The following is a 19,910-nucleotide window of genomic DNA, read 5'->3' on the forward strand; positions in this document are numbered from 1 at the left end:
CGCACGGAGCAGGACTGTGTTGACTGTGTGTGTGGACCTGTGGGCGGTGGGGCTTGTCAGCTGCAGACGACTTGTGCTTCTCAAAGAGCCACATAGGGGGTTGGTCCCACCTTCCAAAGCCTGAAACAATTGGGTACTCCTGTGCCTGAGGCCAGCCCCACCCAGCTGAAATCCTCAGAGAGTTGACAAGGGACCTAAAGGCTGGAGGCTTATAGCAATTGTAAGCCCCTGAGCCTAACAACCTGCCACGCTGGGGGCCTACTCACTTAATAGAAATACACAACAGGAATGTGCTATTAGACCTTGCAGCCAAATGTGCTGTGGCTCGCCACACCCGATAAAGAGACTGAAGGGCCCACAACAACTACAAGCAGCTGAGCATTACAACAGCTGGCCAGGAGCATAACTCAGCCTCCCTGGGCACCTGTGGGAAGAACAAGCCCACCACAACAGAAAGACACACGTAGCCCACAGAGGGGTCACTCCTGGAACATTTGCAACTGGAGAGGAGAGGAAAGCACACTGCCAGGCCTCCTAAGGCATCACTTATATAAGGTCACCTCTCCGAGAGCAGGAGATGTAGCTGACCTACCTAATACATAGACACAAGCACAGGGAAAGAGGCAAAATGAGGAGGCAAAAGAGTATGTTCCAAGTAAGGGAACAGGACAAAACCCCACAAAAGGAACTAAGCAAAACAGAAATGAGCAACCTAACCAACAGAGAGTCCAAACAAAGAGTGTTAAGGATGCTCGCTGATCTTGGGAGAAGAATGGATGAACTCAGTAAGAATGTCAACAAAGAAATGGAAGATATAAAAAAGAACCAATCAGAAATGAAGAATACAATACTGGAAATGAAAAATTCACTAGAGGGACTCAAAAGCAGAGTAGAGGATACAGAAGAACGCATCTGCGAGCTGGACGAAAGACTAGAAGAAATCACCCAAGCCAAACAGATAAAAGAAAAAAGAAGTAAAAAGAGTGAGGACAGTCTAAGGGACCTCTGGGACAACATCAAGCACACTAACATCCATGTTATAGGTGTCCCAGAAGGAGAAGAGCGAGACAAAGGGGTAGAGAATCTATTTGAAGAAATAATAGCCGAAAGCTTCCCTAACCTAAGGAAGGAATCAGACATACAGGTACAGGAAGCACAGAGAGCGCCAAACAAGGTAAACCCAAAGAGGCCCACACCAAGATACATCATAATTAAAATGTCCAGAATTAAAGATAAAGAGAGAATCCTAAAAGCCACAAGAGAAAGACAAGTTACATACAAAGGAAACTCCATATGGCTGTCAGCTGACTTCTCAGCAGAAACCTTACAGGCTAGAAGAGAGTGGCATGATATATTTAACGTGCTAAAAGGAATAAACCTACAGCAAAGAATACTGTACCCAGCAAAGTTATCATTCAAAATGGAAGGAGAGATAAAAAGTTTCCCAGATAAGCAAAAATTAAAGGAGTTTGTCACCAAGAAACCAATACTGCAAGAAATGCTCAAGGGACTTATTTAAGAGGAAAAGAGAAGACCACAAATAGGAAAAATTATCTATTTCCATAAGAGGGTAACGAATACAAATGCACAAAAAAGAGGTTAGATATGATATCAAAAACATAAAATGTGGGAGGAGGGGAGTTAAAGAGTAGAGCTTTCAGACAGAGGTCAAACTCAAGAGGCTATCAACTTAATATAGACTGCTATATAGGTAGGTTACTATATATGAACCCCATGGTAATCACAAACCAGAAACCTATAATAAATACACAAAAAAATAAGAGAAAGGAACTCAAACATAATACTAAAGAAAGCCATCAAACCACAAAGGAAGAGAGCAAGAGAAGAAGAAAGGAACAGAGAAGAACTACTAAAACACAAAGAAAAATAAGTTAAAAAATGGCAGTAAGTACATACTTATCAATAGCTACTTTAAATGTTAATGGAATAAATGCTCCAATTAAAAGACGTAGGGTGGCTGACTGGATAAAAAAACAAGATCCATATATATGCTGCATACAAGAGACACACTTCAGACCTAAAGACACTCACAAACTGAAAGTAAAGGGACGGAAAAAGAATACTCCATGCTAATGGCAATGAAAAGAAAGCTGGGGTAGCAATATTCATATCAGACAAAATAGACTTTACAACAAAAACTGTAAAAAAGCGACAAAGCACGTCACTACATAATGATCAAGGGAACAATCCAACCAGAGGGCATAACACTTGTAAATATCTATGCACCCAATGCAGGAGCACCTAAATATATAAAGCAATTATTAACAGACATAAAAAGAGAAATAGATAGTAACACAATAATAGTAGGGGACTTTTTTTTTTTTTGCTGAGGAGATCAGCCCTGTGCTAACATCTGCCAATCCTCCTCCTTTTTTGGCTGAGGAAGACTGGCCCTGGGCTAACATCTGTGCCCATCTCCCTCCACTTTATATGGGACGCTGCCACAGCATGGCTTGCCAAGCTGTGCGTCGGTGCGGCGCACGGGATACAAACCAGCGCACCCCAGGCCGCCATAGCGGAGCGCATGCACTTAACAGCTTGTGCCACCAGGCCGGCCCCAATAGTAGGGCACTTGAACACTCCACTTACACCAATGGATAGATCATCCAAACAGAAGAACAAAAAGGAAACATTGGCCTTAAATGACACACTAGAAGAGATGGACCTAGTAGATGTATACAGAACATTCCATCCAAAAACCAAAGAATACACATTCTTTTCAAATGCACATGGAACATTCTCCAGGATTGATCACATATTAGGCCACAAAACAAGTCTCCATAAATTTAAGAAGATTGAAATAATACCAAGCATCTTTTCTGACCACAACGGTATGAAACTAGAAATCAACTATAGGGAGAAAATCAGAAAAGCCACAAATATGTGGAGATTAAACAAAATGCTACTGAGCAACGATTGGGTCAACGAAGAAATCAAAGGAGAAATCAAAAAATACTTGGAGACAAATGAAAATGAAAAAACGACATGCCAGAATTTATGGGATACAGCAAAAGTGGTTCTAAGAGGGAAGCTTATAGCAATACAGGCCTATCTCAACAAACGAGAAAAATCTCAAATAATCTAACAATGCACCTAAAGGAACTGGAAAAAGAAGAACAAAGTCCAAAATCAGTAAAAGAGGGAAAATAACAAAAATCGGAGGAGAAATAAATGAAATAGAGACTAAAAAAACTATAGAAAAAATTAATAAAACCAAGAGCTGGTTCTTTGAAAAGATAAACAAAATTGACAAACCTTTAGCTAGACTCACCAAGAAAAAAAGAGAGAAGGCTCAAATAAGTAAAATCAGAAATGAAAGAGGAGAAATTACAATGGACACCTCAGAAACACAAAAGATTACAAGAGAATACTATGAAAAGCTATATGCCAACAAATTGGATAATCTGGAAGAAGTGGATAAATTCCTAGAATCATACAACCCTTCAAAACTGGATCAAGAAGAAATAGAGAATTTGAATAGACCAATCACCAGTAAGGAGCTCGAAACAGTAATCAAAAACCTCCCTAAAAATAAAAGTCCAGGACCCGACGGCTTCCCTGGTGAATTCTACCAAACATTCAAAGAAGACTTAATACCCATCCTTCTCAAACTCTTCCAAAAAATTGAGGAGGGGGGGAAGCTCCCTAACTCATTCTACAAAGCTGACATTACCCTGATACCAAAACCAGACAAGGACAACAAAAAAAAAGAAAATTACAGGCCAATATCACTGCTGAAAATCGATGCAAAACTCCTCAACAAAATACTAGCAAATTGCATACAACAATATATTAAAAAGATTATACACCACGATCAGGTAGGATTTATTCCAGGGATGCAGGGATGGTTCAACATTCGCAAATCAATCAATGTGATACACCACATTAATAAAATGAAGAATAAAAATCACACAATCATCTCAATAAATGCAGAGAAAGCATTTGACAAGATACAGCATCCATTTATGATAAAAACTCTGAATAAAATGGGTATAGAAGGAAAGTACCTCAACATAATAAAGGCCATATATGACAAACCTACAGCTAACATCATCCTCAATGGTGAAAAACTGAAAGCTATCCCTCTAAGAACAGGAACCAGACAAGGATGTCCACTTGCACCACTCCTATTTAACATAGTATTGGAAGTCCTAGCCAGAGCCATCAGGCAAGAAAAAGAAATAAAAGGGATCCAAATTGGAAAGGAAGAAGTGAAACTGTCACTATTTGCAGATGATATGATTTTATATATAGAAAACCCTAAAGAATCCATCAAAAAACTTTTAGAAGTAATAAACGAATACGGTAAAGTTGCAGGATACAAAATCAACATACAAAAATCAGTTGCATTTCTGTACACTAACAACGAAGTAGCAGAAAGAGAAATTAAAAATACAATCCCATTTACAATTGCAACAAAAAGAATAAAATACCTAGGAATAAACTTAACCAAAGAGGTGAAAGATCTGTACACTGAAAACTATAAAACATTGCTGAAAGAGATTGAAGAAGACACAAAGAAATGGAAAGATATTCCGTGCTCTTGGATTGGAAGAATTGACATAGTTAAGATGTCCATACTTCCTAAAGCAATCTATAGATTCAATGCAATCCCTATCAAAGTTCCAACAACATTTTTCACAGAAATAGAACAAAGAATCCTAAAATTTATATGGAACAACAAAAGACCCCAAATAGCTAAAGGAATTCTGAGAAAAAAGAACAAAGCTGGTGGTATCACACTCCCTGATGTCAAAATATACTACAAAGCTATAGTAACCAAAACAGCATGGTACTGGCACAAAAACAGACACATTAGATCAATGGAATAGAATCAAGAGCCCAGAAATAAACCCACACATCTATGGACAGTTAATCTTCAACGAAGGAGCCAAAACATACAATGGAGAAAGGAAAGTCTCTTCAACAAATGGTGTTGGGAAAACTGGACAGCCACGTGCAAAAAAATGAAAATAGACCATTACCTTACACCATACACAAAAATTAACTCAAAATGGATTAAAGACTTGAATGTAAGACCTGAAACCATGAAACTTCTAGAAGAAAACATAGGCAGTACCCTCTTTGACATCGGTCTTAGCAACATATTTTCAAGCACCATGTCTGACCAGGCAAGAGAAACAATAGAAAAAATAAACAAATGGGACTACATCAAACTAAAAAGCTTCTGCACAGCAAAGGAAACCACCAATAAAACGAAAAGACAACCTAACAATTGGGAGAAGATATTTGCAAACCATACCTCTGATAAGGGGTTAATCTCAAAAATATATAAAGAACTCATGCATCTCAACAACAAAAAAACTAACAACCCAATTAAAAAATGGGAAAAAGACCTGAACAGACATTTCTCCCAAGAAGATACACAGATGGCCAACAGGCACATGAAAAGATGTTCAGCATCATTAATTATCAGGGAAATGCAAATCAAAACTACAATGAGATATCACCTATGGCTATAATTAACAAGACAGGAAACAACAAGTGTTGGAGAGGATGTGGAGAAAAGGGAACTCTCATACACTGCTGGTGGGAGTGCAAACTGGTGCAGCCACTATGGAAAACAGTAGGGAGATTCCTCAAAAAATTAAGGATAGAACTACCACACAATCCAGCTATTCCACTGCTGGGTATTTATCCAAAGAACGTGAAAACACCAATGTGTAAAGATACATGCACCCCTCTGTTCATTGCAGTGTTATTCACAATAGCCAAGACGTTGAAGCAACCTAAGTGCCCATCAAGGGAAGAATGGATAAAGATGTGGTATTTATACACAATGGAATACTACTCAGCCATAAGAAACGATGAAATCCAGTCATTTGTGACAACATGGATGGACAATGAGGGTATTATGCAAAGTGAAATAAGTCAGAGGGAGAAGGTCAAACACCGTATGATTTCCTTCATTAAGTAGTAGATAATAACAACAAACAAACACATAGAGACAGAGATTGGATTGGCGGTTACCAGAGGAGAAGGGGAGAGGGAGGAGGGTGAAAGGGACAATTAGGCACATGTGTGCGATGATGGATTGTAATTCGTATTTAGGTGGTGAACATGAGAACATAATGTAATCCATGCAGAAATGGAAGTATAATGATGTACACCTGAAATTTTTACAATGTTATAAACCAATGTTACCGCAATAAACAAAAAAAAACAAAAGCAAAAATTGGTACTTTGAAGAGATTAATGAAATAGACAAGCCTATAGCAAGACTAATCAAGAAAAACTTTTCCAGGCAAAGTAGGATAGAAAGAAATGTTCTTAACCCAATAAAGGATACCTATCAAAAATCTACAGCAAAATGTCACACTGAATTTTGAAACATTAGATGCATTCCCATAGAGTCAGGAATAAAAATAGAATGCTCTCTCTTACTGCTTCTTTTAAACATTGGAGGTCCCAGCCAATGTAATAAGAAAAGAAAATGAAAAAGTGAGTCAAAAGGATTAGAAAGAGAACAAACTGATATTACTTGCATAAAATATAATTGTCAGCATAAGAAATCAAAGAGATTCCACATGTAAACCAGTAGAACTAATAAGAAAGTTTTGAAGGATCATTGATCACAAGATTGGCATAAAAAAAAAATGGTGTTCCTACACATGAGCAATACCAATATACAACATATGCAAATAGCAAAAAGATACTCTTCTGTGCATAAAATTATAAAAACAGAATCAATGGACAGATGTAACACATTCATAGATGAGAAGACTCAATGTTATAACAATGTTGGTACTCTCTAAATTAATTTATAAATTTAATGCAATTCCAATAAAATGTCCAATAGTATTTTTCATCAAACTAGACTAATTCTAAAATTAATAAGAGAAAGTAAGATATCAAAAAGTATTATAGAGTTAAAATAGTGAGGCACTGGCATAAGCCAGACAATTGGATCAGAATAGACCCAAGCACCTATATTACTAAGGTGTATAAGCACCACAAATCAGCAGGGAAAGAGGGGCAAGGCAGCAAGCACGCTGTCTCCTTGCTAAACCTTTATAGGTGTGTGCTCGGCTGTGAGGCAGGATTATTTTACCAGGCTCCTGGTGACATATCTGTTCTGACAAGCCACCTCTCATTGTAGAACCTGGCTCAACAATCATCCTCTGATGATGGATTTGGCTTCTTGAGTACCTGGAAAGGATGTGCTCTGAGTAGGGACATCATATTCTTGTTCCTGGAAAAGGACACTTACTCTTATAAATTAGTAAATGAATATTCTGGTTTGCGGGTTATATCTTAGGAGATAACCTAACTACTACTAACTGACACATGAGTGAATGTATACCAGATGATTTCCAGCCTTGAGGGCAAGCTGAGAGCAAGGACTTGAGGGAATGGGTCACAGTACAGGGGACTGACCATGAGGATGAGGATGCTAAAACAGAGATGAGGTACTAAAAGGGAACTGAGATGACCTCACCTAGAAACTCTGCGTTTCCAAGGAACTCCTGCCTTGAGGCACAATTGAAGCAATTTCTATTCTTACAGTTTCTTTCGTTGTTGTTGTGGGGGAAGAATGGGGCAAGGAGGGAGAAGGAAATAGAACTGAAAGTCAAGTAACAAGGCTGACTGAGTTATTTTCTAAATGTAAGCTGCTCAGAATTCATCTGCTTATCTTCCTCTCCCTGCCCAACTGTGTGCTTGGAGTCAGCTTGCGGTCACCTATCAATCACTGCTCGTTTTCCAACTAATTCTTTAACCAATTGGTGTAGCACAATTCTGCCTGCCACCTACATAAGCTGTGATGGGAATGAGGGGGGGAAAGAAAGAATAATTTCAAAGTTGGGAAATGCTTTTGAAATTAGAGGAAAAGAGATGGCAAAAAACTGTTCCCTCTCTAGTAATGAAAGAAATGCAGACATCAAGATACATTGACGAGTCTACAAAATTAGGAAAAATTTTATGAGAGTATTTGGTGAAATGGATACACTGACAGTGAGACTAACTGGGACCAACTTTCTGGAAAGAAATTTGGCACCATGCACCAACATTTAAAACCAGTGACTCATGGATTTCAGGTCTGGAAAAGTTTCATGCATGAAGTGTTGGCAAAGCTTGATGCACAGAGATGTTCACTGTAGTAGCATAACTTAGATTAAAAAAATGAAAACCTCCTAAATACTTAACAATAAGAATAGTTTGGTAAATTATGATATTCCCACAAGAGGAATATTATACAGCCATAAAAATAATATTCACAGGGGCTGGCCCAGTGGCACAAGTGGTTAAGTGTGCGTGCTCCGCTGCGGCAGCCCAGGGTTCGCCAGTTCGGATCCCGGGAGCGCACCGACGCACCGCTTGTCAAGCCATGCTGTGGCAGCGTCCCATATAAAGTGGAGGAAGATGGGCATGGATGTTAGCCCAGGGCCAGTCTTCCTCAGCAAAAAGAGGAGGATTGGCAGATGTTAGCTCAGGGCTGATCTTCCTCACAAAAATAATAATAATAATAATAATAATAATATTCACAAAGGATTGATAACACAGAGATTTTTTTCCTTATGATAAATGAAAAAAGTAGAAATATAGAGAAATAGAAAAAAATTGTAGAGAATATGATCACAAACATAAAAAATACACAGAGAAAAAAACTAAAAAGAATTACAATAAAATGAGAGTAGGCTTTCTCTCTGATAGTTCTAGCTTTTTTGCCCAAATTTCTGTCAAGCATTTCAAGATTTGTCTGCTGGGAAGCTAGCAAACCTCGTGTTCTGCTCCCGTGTCTTAAAACCTTTTGAAAAGGCAACGATTTAAGACATTGTTTCTAATACAGTTTCTGACGTGGCCACAACTTTTTATGGAAATGCTGGCAAAGCCTTTGATGGTTGTGCATGTCACAAGCATAGAGTAACCATGACAATGGGCTTTTCTTCTCCAAAGAGCAGGACAGGTAGGTTACTTGGCACCCCCAGGTGTCACCTGTTCCTGGAGCATCAGGATTCTTATCCCAGGAAAAGTGCTATTTGCCAAAGGAATCTTGAACCATTTCAAAAACATCAACAGCCTCTGAAATTTCCAAAAGCAGCTCACCAAGTAGAAATTCTTTGATAGTGACAATGAGGATGTAATAAATGAACCGAGGAGCTGGCTCTTCCCAGAAGCACACTAGAGAGAAGCCAATTCCTCTATGGCTGCTTAAGATATGCAAGCAGGGAAATTTTAGAGGGCATCATTTGACTGTTTTCTTCTTTTGCTCCAAACCTCAATCAGCTTAACCATTTCCTTAATACACAATTCATCAAAATATCCCCCAACTTATTGCAAGTGGCTTCTTTGGCTAAACAATGAGCTGACCACTCTTGTTGAATGCATCAGGAAAGGGCTTTGTCTTGGGGAAAACAAAATATTGGGGAATTTTGACGCATTAAAAATCGAATCTTATTTTGAAGGGTTCAATTTATTTTGAGAATGGACAGTATAGGGTGCACCACTGGCACCGCAGGATTTGTGTCCTGTAGCACTAAACTACTGCTTTAGTTGTGCAAATAACACCAAAGGATGCTATCTGAAGCTTCTACATACACTTTCTGTTGTCATTTTCCAACTTAAGTATCCTTAATGTAAACAGCGATAGATGTCCATAATCGTAATTGTGGGATACATCTGCATTAATTCCCATCAAAGAGAAGCTATTCTAAATATCACAACATGGTGGCCGCATGACAGCTGCATATTACCTGCTTTACACAGTAGCATCCCAGACTACCTGTACTTTTTTCATGGCATAGGACTTAAGGGCCCAATTTGACATAAAAAGGAAATTTCTTTCATGATGACAATTTTTAAAGTAACAGCAGGAAATTCTTTAAAATCTTTTTTTCATTGACTCTCTAAAACTCAGTCATGGGTTTTCCTGGTGTATCAGTTTCCTAGGGCGGCCATAACAAGTACCACAACTGAGCTTGAAACACTAGAATTTGTTGTCTCACAGTTCTGGAAGCTAGAAGTCTGAAACCAAGGTTTTTATAGGGCCATGCTCCCTCTGAAACCTGCCTCTTGCTAGCTTCTAATGGTTTGCTGACGATTTTTGGCGTTCCCTGGCTTGCAGCTGCATAACTCCAATCTCTGCCTTTGTTATCACATGGCACACATGGCACATTCTCCGTGTCTCTGTGTTTTCACGGGGCCATCCTCTCACAAGGACACCAGTCATAATGAATTAGGAGTCTGCTCTACTTCAGTATGACCTCATCTTAACTAATTACATTGGCAACCACCTTATCTCCAAATAAGGTCATATTCTGAGGTACTGGGGGGTTAGGACTTAAACTTATTTTTGGGGGGGTGACACAATTCAACCCCTAACTCCTGGGGTCCATGGATTCTGGGTTAAGAGCCTGTTGAGACAGACAGAAGGGACCCTGGGACCAGAGAATAGGAAACAAGGGTGCAGAAAAGGAATTGGGAGTGAGACAAATGGAACCCACTTAGCAATTCTTTCCAGAAGTCTGGTGGCAGTGATCTCTCCCTGCTGATTTGGGGGCAAGGACTCTGGTTACTGATGGCAACATATGGCCAATTCCTAGCTGAAGACGCTCAAGTTCTATACTTGAGTCTAGGCTGCAAAGTGAAGTTTTTGGTTGTGTCCAGAACATTCTCTGCTGATGCCATATGTTTGAAAATGTCTGAATTTTGTGCAGAGACACACAAGCAGTATTTTCATAAGTGGAGTTACATAATTAGGGCATGGACTTGCATAATAATCAGCATGTGTAATTAGCCACAGACTTCTTGTCCTTTAATTAGACAATCAAGACATCTAATTACAAAATTAAGATGTAATTACGTGGCCCAAGATCGACATATTTCTTTCTAGCCATTAGAGAGTACATTTAGAAAATAATTCACAAAAAGTGATGAAGAAATGAACCTAGAAACCAGATTCGAGGATGTTGAGGGAAGTGTTAAGTGGATTGGTAAGTCTCCTTTAGTCTTTCCTTTTAGGGGTGGGGCGAGTTATTTAAAATATCATAGTCTACTTGAAAGAATAACTTTTACACACTGTACTGTCAACCTTTGGTACACACACTAATGAAGAGGAACGCATGACTAATCCATGTAATTCGCACGTGGCTCTTGAGTGTGGTTTGTAATTACACTTGAATATGAACTTAAATTTGGTGTCCTGGGGATTCAGTCCAACGTAATATCGTAGCCGTATGGTGAAAACCTTGGTAGGGACAGCTGGGAGGAGAACCCGACTTCCCTTTCTGCTCTGGTTTGCTTCTCCCTCTGGCCACTTTAAAAGTAGACCCATTGCTCAGAATAACACAAATCAACAGTTAACCTGGGTTGTCCTTGCCCTGAATATTTGAGTATTTGGTGAAATGTTCTTATTTTAAGTGCTCTTTATTGGACTGCAGGCAGGAAAGGGGAAGGTCAAAAATTCTAGCTCACATTCCCTCTTTCTAATGATAAGTGAGTGATTCTTACAGCAGTGTTTTTTGGTTTTAAGTTCCAGTAGTCCTATGAAGCCCATCTGTAGTGATTTTCTCTATTTTTTTCCTTGCTCCTAAATTGAGATTTGGCTGATCTCTGCATGATGCTAAACACCCAGTTTGACTCATTAATTTTTTTGAACTAACTGAACTTTTGACCTAATTGGCTGGCTGATTAGGGATTATAGCCATATGTCCAGGTTTTTCTAAGCCAGTTCTGACTTTAACTGTGTTATCCCTCTGTTCCCATAAACTGTTGAAATATCCTAGTAATTCCAATGTTTTGACAGCCACACTGCACTTCTCAGACCGCCGCTTTCTCCTGGAAAGTGGCACAGAAATCTGTCGGGGCACGTTTCCTGATTTTTCATTGAGAAAATATGCTTCCCATATGGTTTCAGGCCATGAAAACAAAGACTTAAAGAGGTTGTAAGTGGTAGGTGACGAGGTCTTTTCTCCATGATGCGTCCCCTCTGTTCCAATTTTTTATTTTTCCCTATTAGGCCATGGAATGTGATGAGGAACAAATTATGTGAGGGGTCAGTTTTGACCTAGAAAATACACAGATTTGCACAGGGAACTTATTTTTGCCATTGTCACTTTTTTTTGCCTTGCCTTCAGAGACAACTGTTCATGGCAGATTTACGGGCAAAGGAAGTGAACTGGAGAAAGGCACATTTTATAAACAATTTATTGACGGAAATTTTAGGTGGGGAAGGGGCATTTAAACTACATCATCTCTAAGGCATCTTCCAACAGTGAGATTTTAGGATTCCTTGATCTCTAGCCTGTCACTCAATCAGGAGGAATTGACCGAGCTCTATTCCACTCACTCACCTCTATGACTGTACCTCTTCAGTCCTCAGACATTGTCAACTGGAAACTCTTCCTTCTACCCTTACTTCTGGAGAACTCAATAATTCCAATTCCAAAATAGGGCTATAAGCATGAACGCAAACTTAAATTTCTCAGTTTTTAAAATTTGCTTTTCCCCTCAGGTATTCCATGTCAGCATTTTCAAGACTGGAGAAGTTGGGTATCAGACATCCTAAGCCTTCTCCTTTTATTGGAAACTTGACGTTTTTCCGCCAGGTAAGGGCTGTCTTCCATGATCTTCCAGCATAAAATATGCTGAGCCTAGTGTGCCTTCACCCATGAAGCACTGGTCCCATCTAGGTTACTCACACCTGGGGTGATCTCTATGTGAAGGTGCTATGTGATAAGCCTTCCTCTACTTGAATGAATTCTTGTGTGATATCAATGATCCATCTCTTATCACTCACTCATCAATATGTATTGAGTCCTGTCATCCATTCATTCATCTATTCACCCAAAAATCTATTTACTGAGTGGCTAAATGCGCCAGGCCCTGGAATGCAAAGAAGAAGTTACTTATGCCCTCAAGGGCACACATCAAATAATGGTGTACAACACCAAATGGGATATACCCTAGTGCTGATTGGGTGGTATAGACGGTAATTGTGGTCATCGTTTAGAGGACAGGGAGATCAGTCAAGGCCAGAATCATCCCCGAGGACTTCCTGGAGAACAGGGTCCTACAGGAGCAATAGACACAGAGACAAGGAAAAACAAACCAGTTGGGGAGCAACATGTGTGTGACTGCACCTACATGAAAACCATGGCACAGATTGACGAGCAGCCTGGACTGACTGAAGCCAAAGACTGGAGAGCACTGGGCAATGCAGCTGTTAGTGGGAGAGCTGGGCTAGATTACTGACAGTCTAGAAAGCCAGGGGAAGAACAATTCGTGTACTATCACTTGTGAGTAGAAGAGGGACACTGAAGTGGAAGATTACTCCGCAAGGGAGAGAATCTAACTGTTGTTGAAGTCTAGGTGTGAAGTGGTGAATGCTTGGCCCCGGGTGGTGATGAGACTGAAAAGAGAAGGCTATTGGGGGCAAAATTCATACCTCTTGTGATTAATTAGGTGTAGAGAATTCAAGGCAAAATGAGTCAAACATGCCTCTAAGTCTTGAGCCAGGGTAACAGGGAGAATGGCCATGTGTTGACAGAAATAAAAGGTCCAGAGGGCAGCTGGCTCAGGGAGACGACTTTGATTTGCTGGAGTGACATGCAAGTCAGATGTCCAGCAGCCATTTGTAGATCTAGGCCCAGGGCTCTATCTTCTAAGGTTATTTTTTTCTCATGTTGGGTTTTCTCAGAAGCCAGATGGTTTATTCTGCTAACTCACGGGGGGTGCTGCCACCAGACCCAACATCAGGAGCCAACAGATCTTGCATGTGAAGAACCACTAAGCCAAACAAAGGCAGGAAGGACTAAATTTGGGCCAGTCCTGATAATAGCCTTTAAGATCTCTAGGATTTCTCCTACCCCTTCCCCCGGAAGGGCTGGCCTGTGGCACCAGATAGAAAATAACGTTAGCTATTTCTGTCCTTTTTCCTCCCCCTTCTCAGTTTCTTTTTCTATTCCTTTCTCTGATCAACAGCCGTTTTCACTCTTTATTGTTGTTGTTGTTTCTCTCTTCCTAGCATTTTTTAAACACTTCTTCTCTTATCTCTATCCCAGGGGTGGCCAATTCACAACTTTAACCCCACAAACAGCTATCTTATCAAGGCTTCCTGTGAGATCCTTGAAGCAAGTGTGAAGAAATCTATAAGTGTGAGAATAGAACAAAAAACCAGATAGGAAATTAAAATAAATAAATTTCACATATTTCTGGGGGAAATGATCAGTTGCATTCAGTTGAGTAATTAATTTAGTATTAATACTTTGAGGAAAACAGTATAACTGTCGATGTGAGGAGAACACAGTGCTCCTGCCTCTGGATAATTTCCACATATGCTCCTTTTCAGCTCATCATCCTTCTATGTACAAACTCTGCCAAGTTCTTTCTAGAACATAGTAATTTCAGTGAATATTTTTATATGCATATAAGCTTTCCTTGATATATGGCAAGCTTAGACTGTGAAAGCAGATTTAATGAGAATGGGACGTATTTCCATTAAGGACATCCACCTCTTCTATCCCCCAACCCTCTACTCTCACCCACCTCTTATATATCTGCCCATATACTCCATTACCACAACACAAAGCTAGCATTTTCCACTCCCCCACCCCATCCCAACCCATATGCATATATATGAAAATATGCATATTTTCATATATACATCATCCCCACAACACAATGGATCTAGCATTTTCCAACCCCTATGTGTATCTGCACACACTCCATCCCTACAATATAATGGGTCTAGCATTTTCTGACCCTCCGCCCTCACGTACATCTTCAGGTATACTCCTTTCCCACTACAGAATGTGTCTAATGTTTTGTCCTATATAAAGTTACTGTAAGGTTCTTATGTTTTGAATATGTTGATTTTAGTTAATTTTTAACTTGGGTCATGATAATTCAGAATTTGTGATAATTTAGATAGACTCAGCAGACGTTTACACATATAGTGTCTGTGAAAAGAGGCTTTGCCAAAAATAATAATAACACAAACCAAATCGCAGAGGAGAATGTTAACATAGTTGAGAAGGCAAACAGTTTTCAAATATTTTAGCAGCAGTTATACACAAATAGTTTAAGTACAGATGATCTCTTCTGTCCATTAAAGCAGAGCTGACTGAAACTTTCCCTTGGTGATATATTTTTTTAAAGCCATTAGTTTATTCTAATACTCCAAAGTACTTGAAAGCAATATACTTCACTTCTTTTTTATTGTTTATGTAATTGTATTCTCACTGTTCCAGACTTTTTTCTGAATAAGTCTGAATACATGAAATTTTGTTTAATCTTATTCTTACTATAGCACTGTGTTTTCTGCAGGGTTTCTGGGAAAGCCAGTTGGAGCTCAGAAAGCTATATGGACCTCTGTGTGGGTAAGAGGGAAACTCCATTCTTCTACCATACATTTTGATCTTTGCATGTTGAATTGATATGGAAGTAATGACAAGAATGAGAACGTTGCACGTGTTTATATCTTTTGAGGATACACATAGAAAGTGCCCAGCAGTACAGATGAGGCTCCTAGAGAAGACCCCAGGGTTGCCCAAGGGAGCACCGTGCTAGGCTGAAAGAGTGCCACTTCCCAGCCTTTAAGACCCTGACCAGCTGGGTCAGGCCCTGGGTGCCTTGACCATCTCCTACCACTGTGCCACAGGGCGTGCTGCAATGGGACATCATGGCCCTCCAGCCTCAGTCTAATTTGCTTTGATAACTCATGGCAGGTCTTTCCCCATGAACTTATCTAAACCTTACTTGGAACTGTTTTGTTCAACTCTATAGGTAAAATATGGTGTCATACGTAGGACCATATCATTTACCATCCAATCCAGTACGCTTTTGAAAGTGAAAAGGGGTGCTATTAATAATTACCCAGGACAACAGAGGAAACTAAGATTGTCATGGATATACTGGGACATATGGTCACTCAAGTTCTCAGCCATGTAAAGTAATACAGCCCTTCCCTTTATTTTTTCTGAATTTTTCCTTTCTGTGTTTCAGAGTATGCTTTTTTTAAATAAAATTCCAGAATCTGGTGAACAAACCCATGTTCAGACCATTTCCCCTACTCAAGATTTAACAGAGCTGAACCATACTGATTCTCAGCATGTGTCTTTCCACACTGGAGTCCTAATCATTTTAGTCTGTTATCACATGGCTTCTCCTCAGCCACTGGGCGATTTTCAGTAGCTCTTTTCCAGACCTCCAGGTCTGTGATAACTTTCGTGGGTGCAGTAAAGCTCTATCGTATTCCTCATGTACATCCTAATGGGGTCTAGTGGTTTGTGAGCCCTTCTATCACAGGATACGTGATGCTTGTTCTCCCAGTGATGATTTTTGAAAGGGATTGACTTCTACTCTGTGGAAATGGTCCTACTCAGGGGACCCACAGTTTTGGCCAAGTTCTAACCACTTTTTAGTTTGCCATGTGACCCTGCAAAAGTAATAAATTAGGATGTTATACTAGATGCTCTCTGTATTAGTTTATTATTACTGCATCACAAACTACTCTAAAATGCAGTGACTTAAACAACAAATTGTTATTTATCATGTGTCTAAGGGTTGGCTGGAATTGACTGATCTAAGCCACCCTTGGCTGGGAAGCTCAGCTGGGCTTCCTGGTGGATCTGCAGGTCAGCTGGGGAGGTGGCTCACCTAGGCCACTCTCAACTGGGGCAGCTCAGCTCCACATAGCTCTCATCCTCCTTGGAACAGCAGGCAAGCCAGGGCAGGTTCTTCTCATGGTGAAGGCAAAGGTTCAAGAGAGCACAAGAACATTTCAAGTTTATATTGTATCACGTCTGCTAACATCCTATTGGCCAAACCAAGTTATATGGCCAAACTCAAAGTCAGGGCAGGAAGCACACTCTGCCCACAGTGAGGCCAAAGCAAGTCACCTGGCCAAGCCAGACAATGATGGAGCAGGGAGGTGTATTCCTCTGATGGAAGGGCAGTGAGATGGTGTATACCTTTCAATAACAAGCAACTCAACCCCACTCTCTAAGATCACTTCTAGCTTGGTCTTTACTTACTTTATTTTTTCTAGTGCATAGCTTCTTGCTTTAAGCATGATAGGTACTCAATAAAGACTCAAGGGATTGAACTGTTTATCTTTCTCTTATCTTGTGCTGTTCTATTGCTTTTTAAAAGTTCTCATTCCAGCTCTCTCTTTCCAATAGTCTCATTCTGCAGTTGACTTGACACTGACCTTGGAGATTGTCCCACACATTTCTGAGACATAGCACTGACTTGGAATGACGGTAGCTTCCCAAGAATTGGAAAAAGGCCACCCTGAGTTTGAATTCTAGGAATCATTTCCCTTGAGTACTTCTTGTACAGATTTTCAGAGTATAGCCCTTGGGTATTTTAAATAATTTTTAAATGTCAGATGAAGGGTTTAAAGGGCACTATATTAACTGGTGGTTGGTGTGGTGTGTGTGTGTGTGTGAGAGAGAGAGAGAGAATGAGAGAGAGAGAGACAATTGGTTTCCTTGACAACAGGATGTCCAATCAACTTTTTCCCCCAACTATAAGTTAACACAATTTATCCTTTTCATTTCAAGAAAACTTAAATCAAAGAGAATGATTTCAAATGAGGTTTTGGAGATAGAAATTGCAATATCATCTCCACTCTTTGTTCCCACCTCTGGTGAAAGGAAAAAAAAAGAAAGGTGATGGCATAATTTCTTTATACAAAGCTATCAACTTTCTCTGCTTTAGAATAAAGATGAGGCATAAAATGCTGACTTCATTTTAAACACGTCCACTCCTGGATTTAGAGGCAATAAGGTGGTGGGGTACAGTCCTGTTTGAGCTCTGTAATCCTGATGAGACTCAGTATGCTCACCTTTTAAAATGAAAGGGTTGAACTTGAATATTTAAGGTCCTTTTTAGCCCTAAAAATTATTTTGTTACTGCTTAAATTTTAGCAAAATGATTTCACTGATTGGGAATATGAAGGATGGACTATGTTCAATGAAAGATTCTTCCTTTAGGAAATGATTTGGTTTAAATTACGTTAATTTTTAGACTACTTCTATCTTTAGAAAATATTATCAATCCTAGATTGGGCTTCTTAAAAACTGAAATAATAGATGATTCACCATTTGACAAGTGAAACCCCACACTGCTGATGCCAGAGGATCTCCTCTCTGCTCTGGACCTGAAAACCAAATATGATGATCATTTACGCTTATTATCTGGTTGTCATTGTGGCAACTCAGACAGAGTTTGGGTCCCAAAACTGGAAATCAGTTCCTTCTACCCATTTTCCCTTCCACTCACTGCTATGGGGATGATATCGCTGGAGAAGCTTTCTGCCAGAGGGATTGACAACATCAGTGGCAACCACCACCACCACCACCATCCCATCACTACCATCACCGCCACCACTACTAGCACCACCACCATCCCATCACCTCCACACCACATTCACTACCACCATCACTACCACCACCACCACCACCATCCCATCACCATCACCACCGTATTCACTACCACCATCTCTACCACCACCACCACCACCATCCCATCACCTCCACACCACATTCACTACCACCATCACCACCACCACCACCACCGTGAACAAAATGTCTTCACTACATGTCTAATTATGTAGCCTGCTTTGCCAGGCTCTGAGCAAATAAAATACAAACGTTGTCTCTGCCTTCTTTGAACTTGAATGTAAAGCAGGTGGACTGGCATGCATACCTATACAGTTTTTATTCACAATACTTAATTAGAATTCTTTTGAATTGCACAGTAGTACCCTTGACAACATAATATGAAGAAGGCAAGGCTTTATTGCTTTAGATAACCTTCAGTCAATTAACAATTATTAGTTATCTCCTTCAGTCTGAGAATGAGCCCCAAGTTGGATTTATATTCCTTCCCAAACCCTAAAAGAACAGTATCAACATAATCATCATACATTTGTGATTGAATATAAACAGGATACAGATTATGTCTCCTCCAACTTGTAATTGACTTTGTAATCCAGTGGAGGACAAGCCTTTATTATGCTATTACTACTTACTTATAAATACTTACACAGCACCCTAAGTTCAGTTCATCTGCAACTCCTAAAGCCTCCTATCCAAAGCCTTTTCCCCCATCTCATCTGTCTTTTAAGTAATAGCTCTGCAGTTATTTTTTATTTAGCCTTATCCCCAGTTCTTCTTGCCCCTACATCACTGAAGTCTTGATTTCTAGTATAAACTTAGCTCCCTCTTGTTGAATTTGACTTGCATGCTTCCTGGAGTCCATCACCCATGCCCCTCCATTTGATTAGTGGCCCGGATTCCTGAATCCCTTCATCAAGCCAGACTTGGTGAATAATCTCATGACTCTCATTAGAACATTAAATTGTAAGTAGGTAAACATGCACATTGTACATAATTCATAAAATACAAACAAGTATACAGAAAAAAGACAAGTATACAGACTCCCACCATGGACCCTTAGCCACTCCTCCTCAGAGCAACCTCTGTTATCAATTTCTTAACACTCAAATGGATAATATATGATCAACGCTGTTTTTTACCTTGCTTTCTTCATTAATGACATTTGGAAAATTGTCCCATTTTAATACATTCATTCTTGTTAACTGCTATTCTAATTTTTAGGGATTCCATAGTATGGATGTATCCTATTTTTTTTAAATTGAGGTAAAATTGGTATATAACATTATATAACTTTTAGGTGTACAACATTATAATTTGACATCTGTATATACTACAAAGTGATCCCAACTAAAAGTCTAGTTACCATCCATCACCATACAATTGGGATGTATTCTAATTTTAAAAACAAGTTCTTAATCGGTGAATACCTTTTGCTTTTATAAACAATAATGCAGTGAGTATTCTTGTATATATATCATTGCTTTCTTGTATAAGTATATCTGTAGGATAAATTCCTAGAAATGG

At 39.6% G+C, this 19,910-nt stretch overlaps 1 protein-coding gene across 1 annotated transcript in view; it reads left to right on the forward strand.

Moving 5' to 3' along the window:
• TBXAS1 (thromboxane A synthase 1) overlaps positions 1 to 19,910 on the forward strand; it is a 152,077-nt gene that overhangs the window by 23,508 nt on the left and 108,659 nt on the right. The window contains exons 2-3 of the mRNA XM_004430697.3: positions 12,494 to 12,587; positions 15,307 to 15,359. Of these exons, the coding sequence (XP_004430754.1) occupies positions 12,494 to 12,587; positions 15,307 to 15,359 (147 nt within the window). The remainder of the gene's footprint in view (positions 1 to 12,493; positions 12,588 to 15,306; positions 15,360 to 19,910) is intronic.

The sequence above is a fragment of the Ceratotherium simum genome, chromosome 1, assembly GCF_057802395.1.
Source record: "Ceratotherium simum simum isolate JZ-2026a chromosome 1, ASM5780239v1, whole genome shotgun sequence".
NCBI lineage: Eukaryota > Metazoa > Chordata > Mammalia > Perissodactyla > Rhinocerotidae > Ceratotherium > Ceratotherium simum.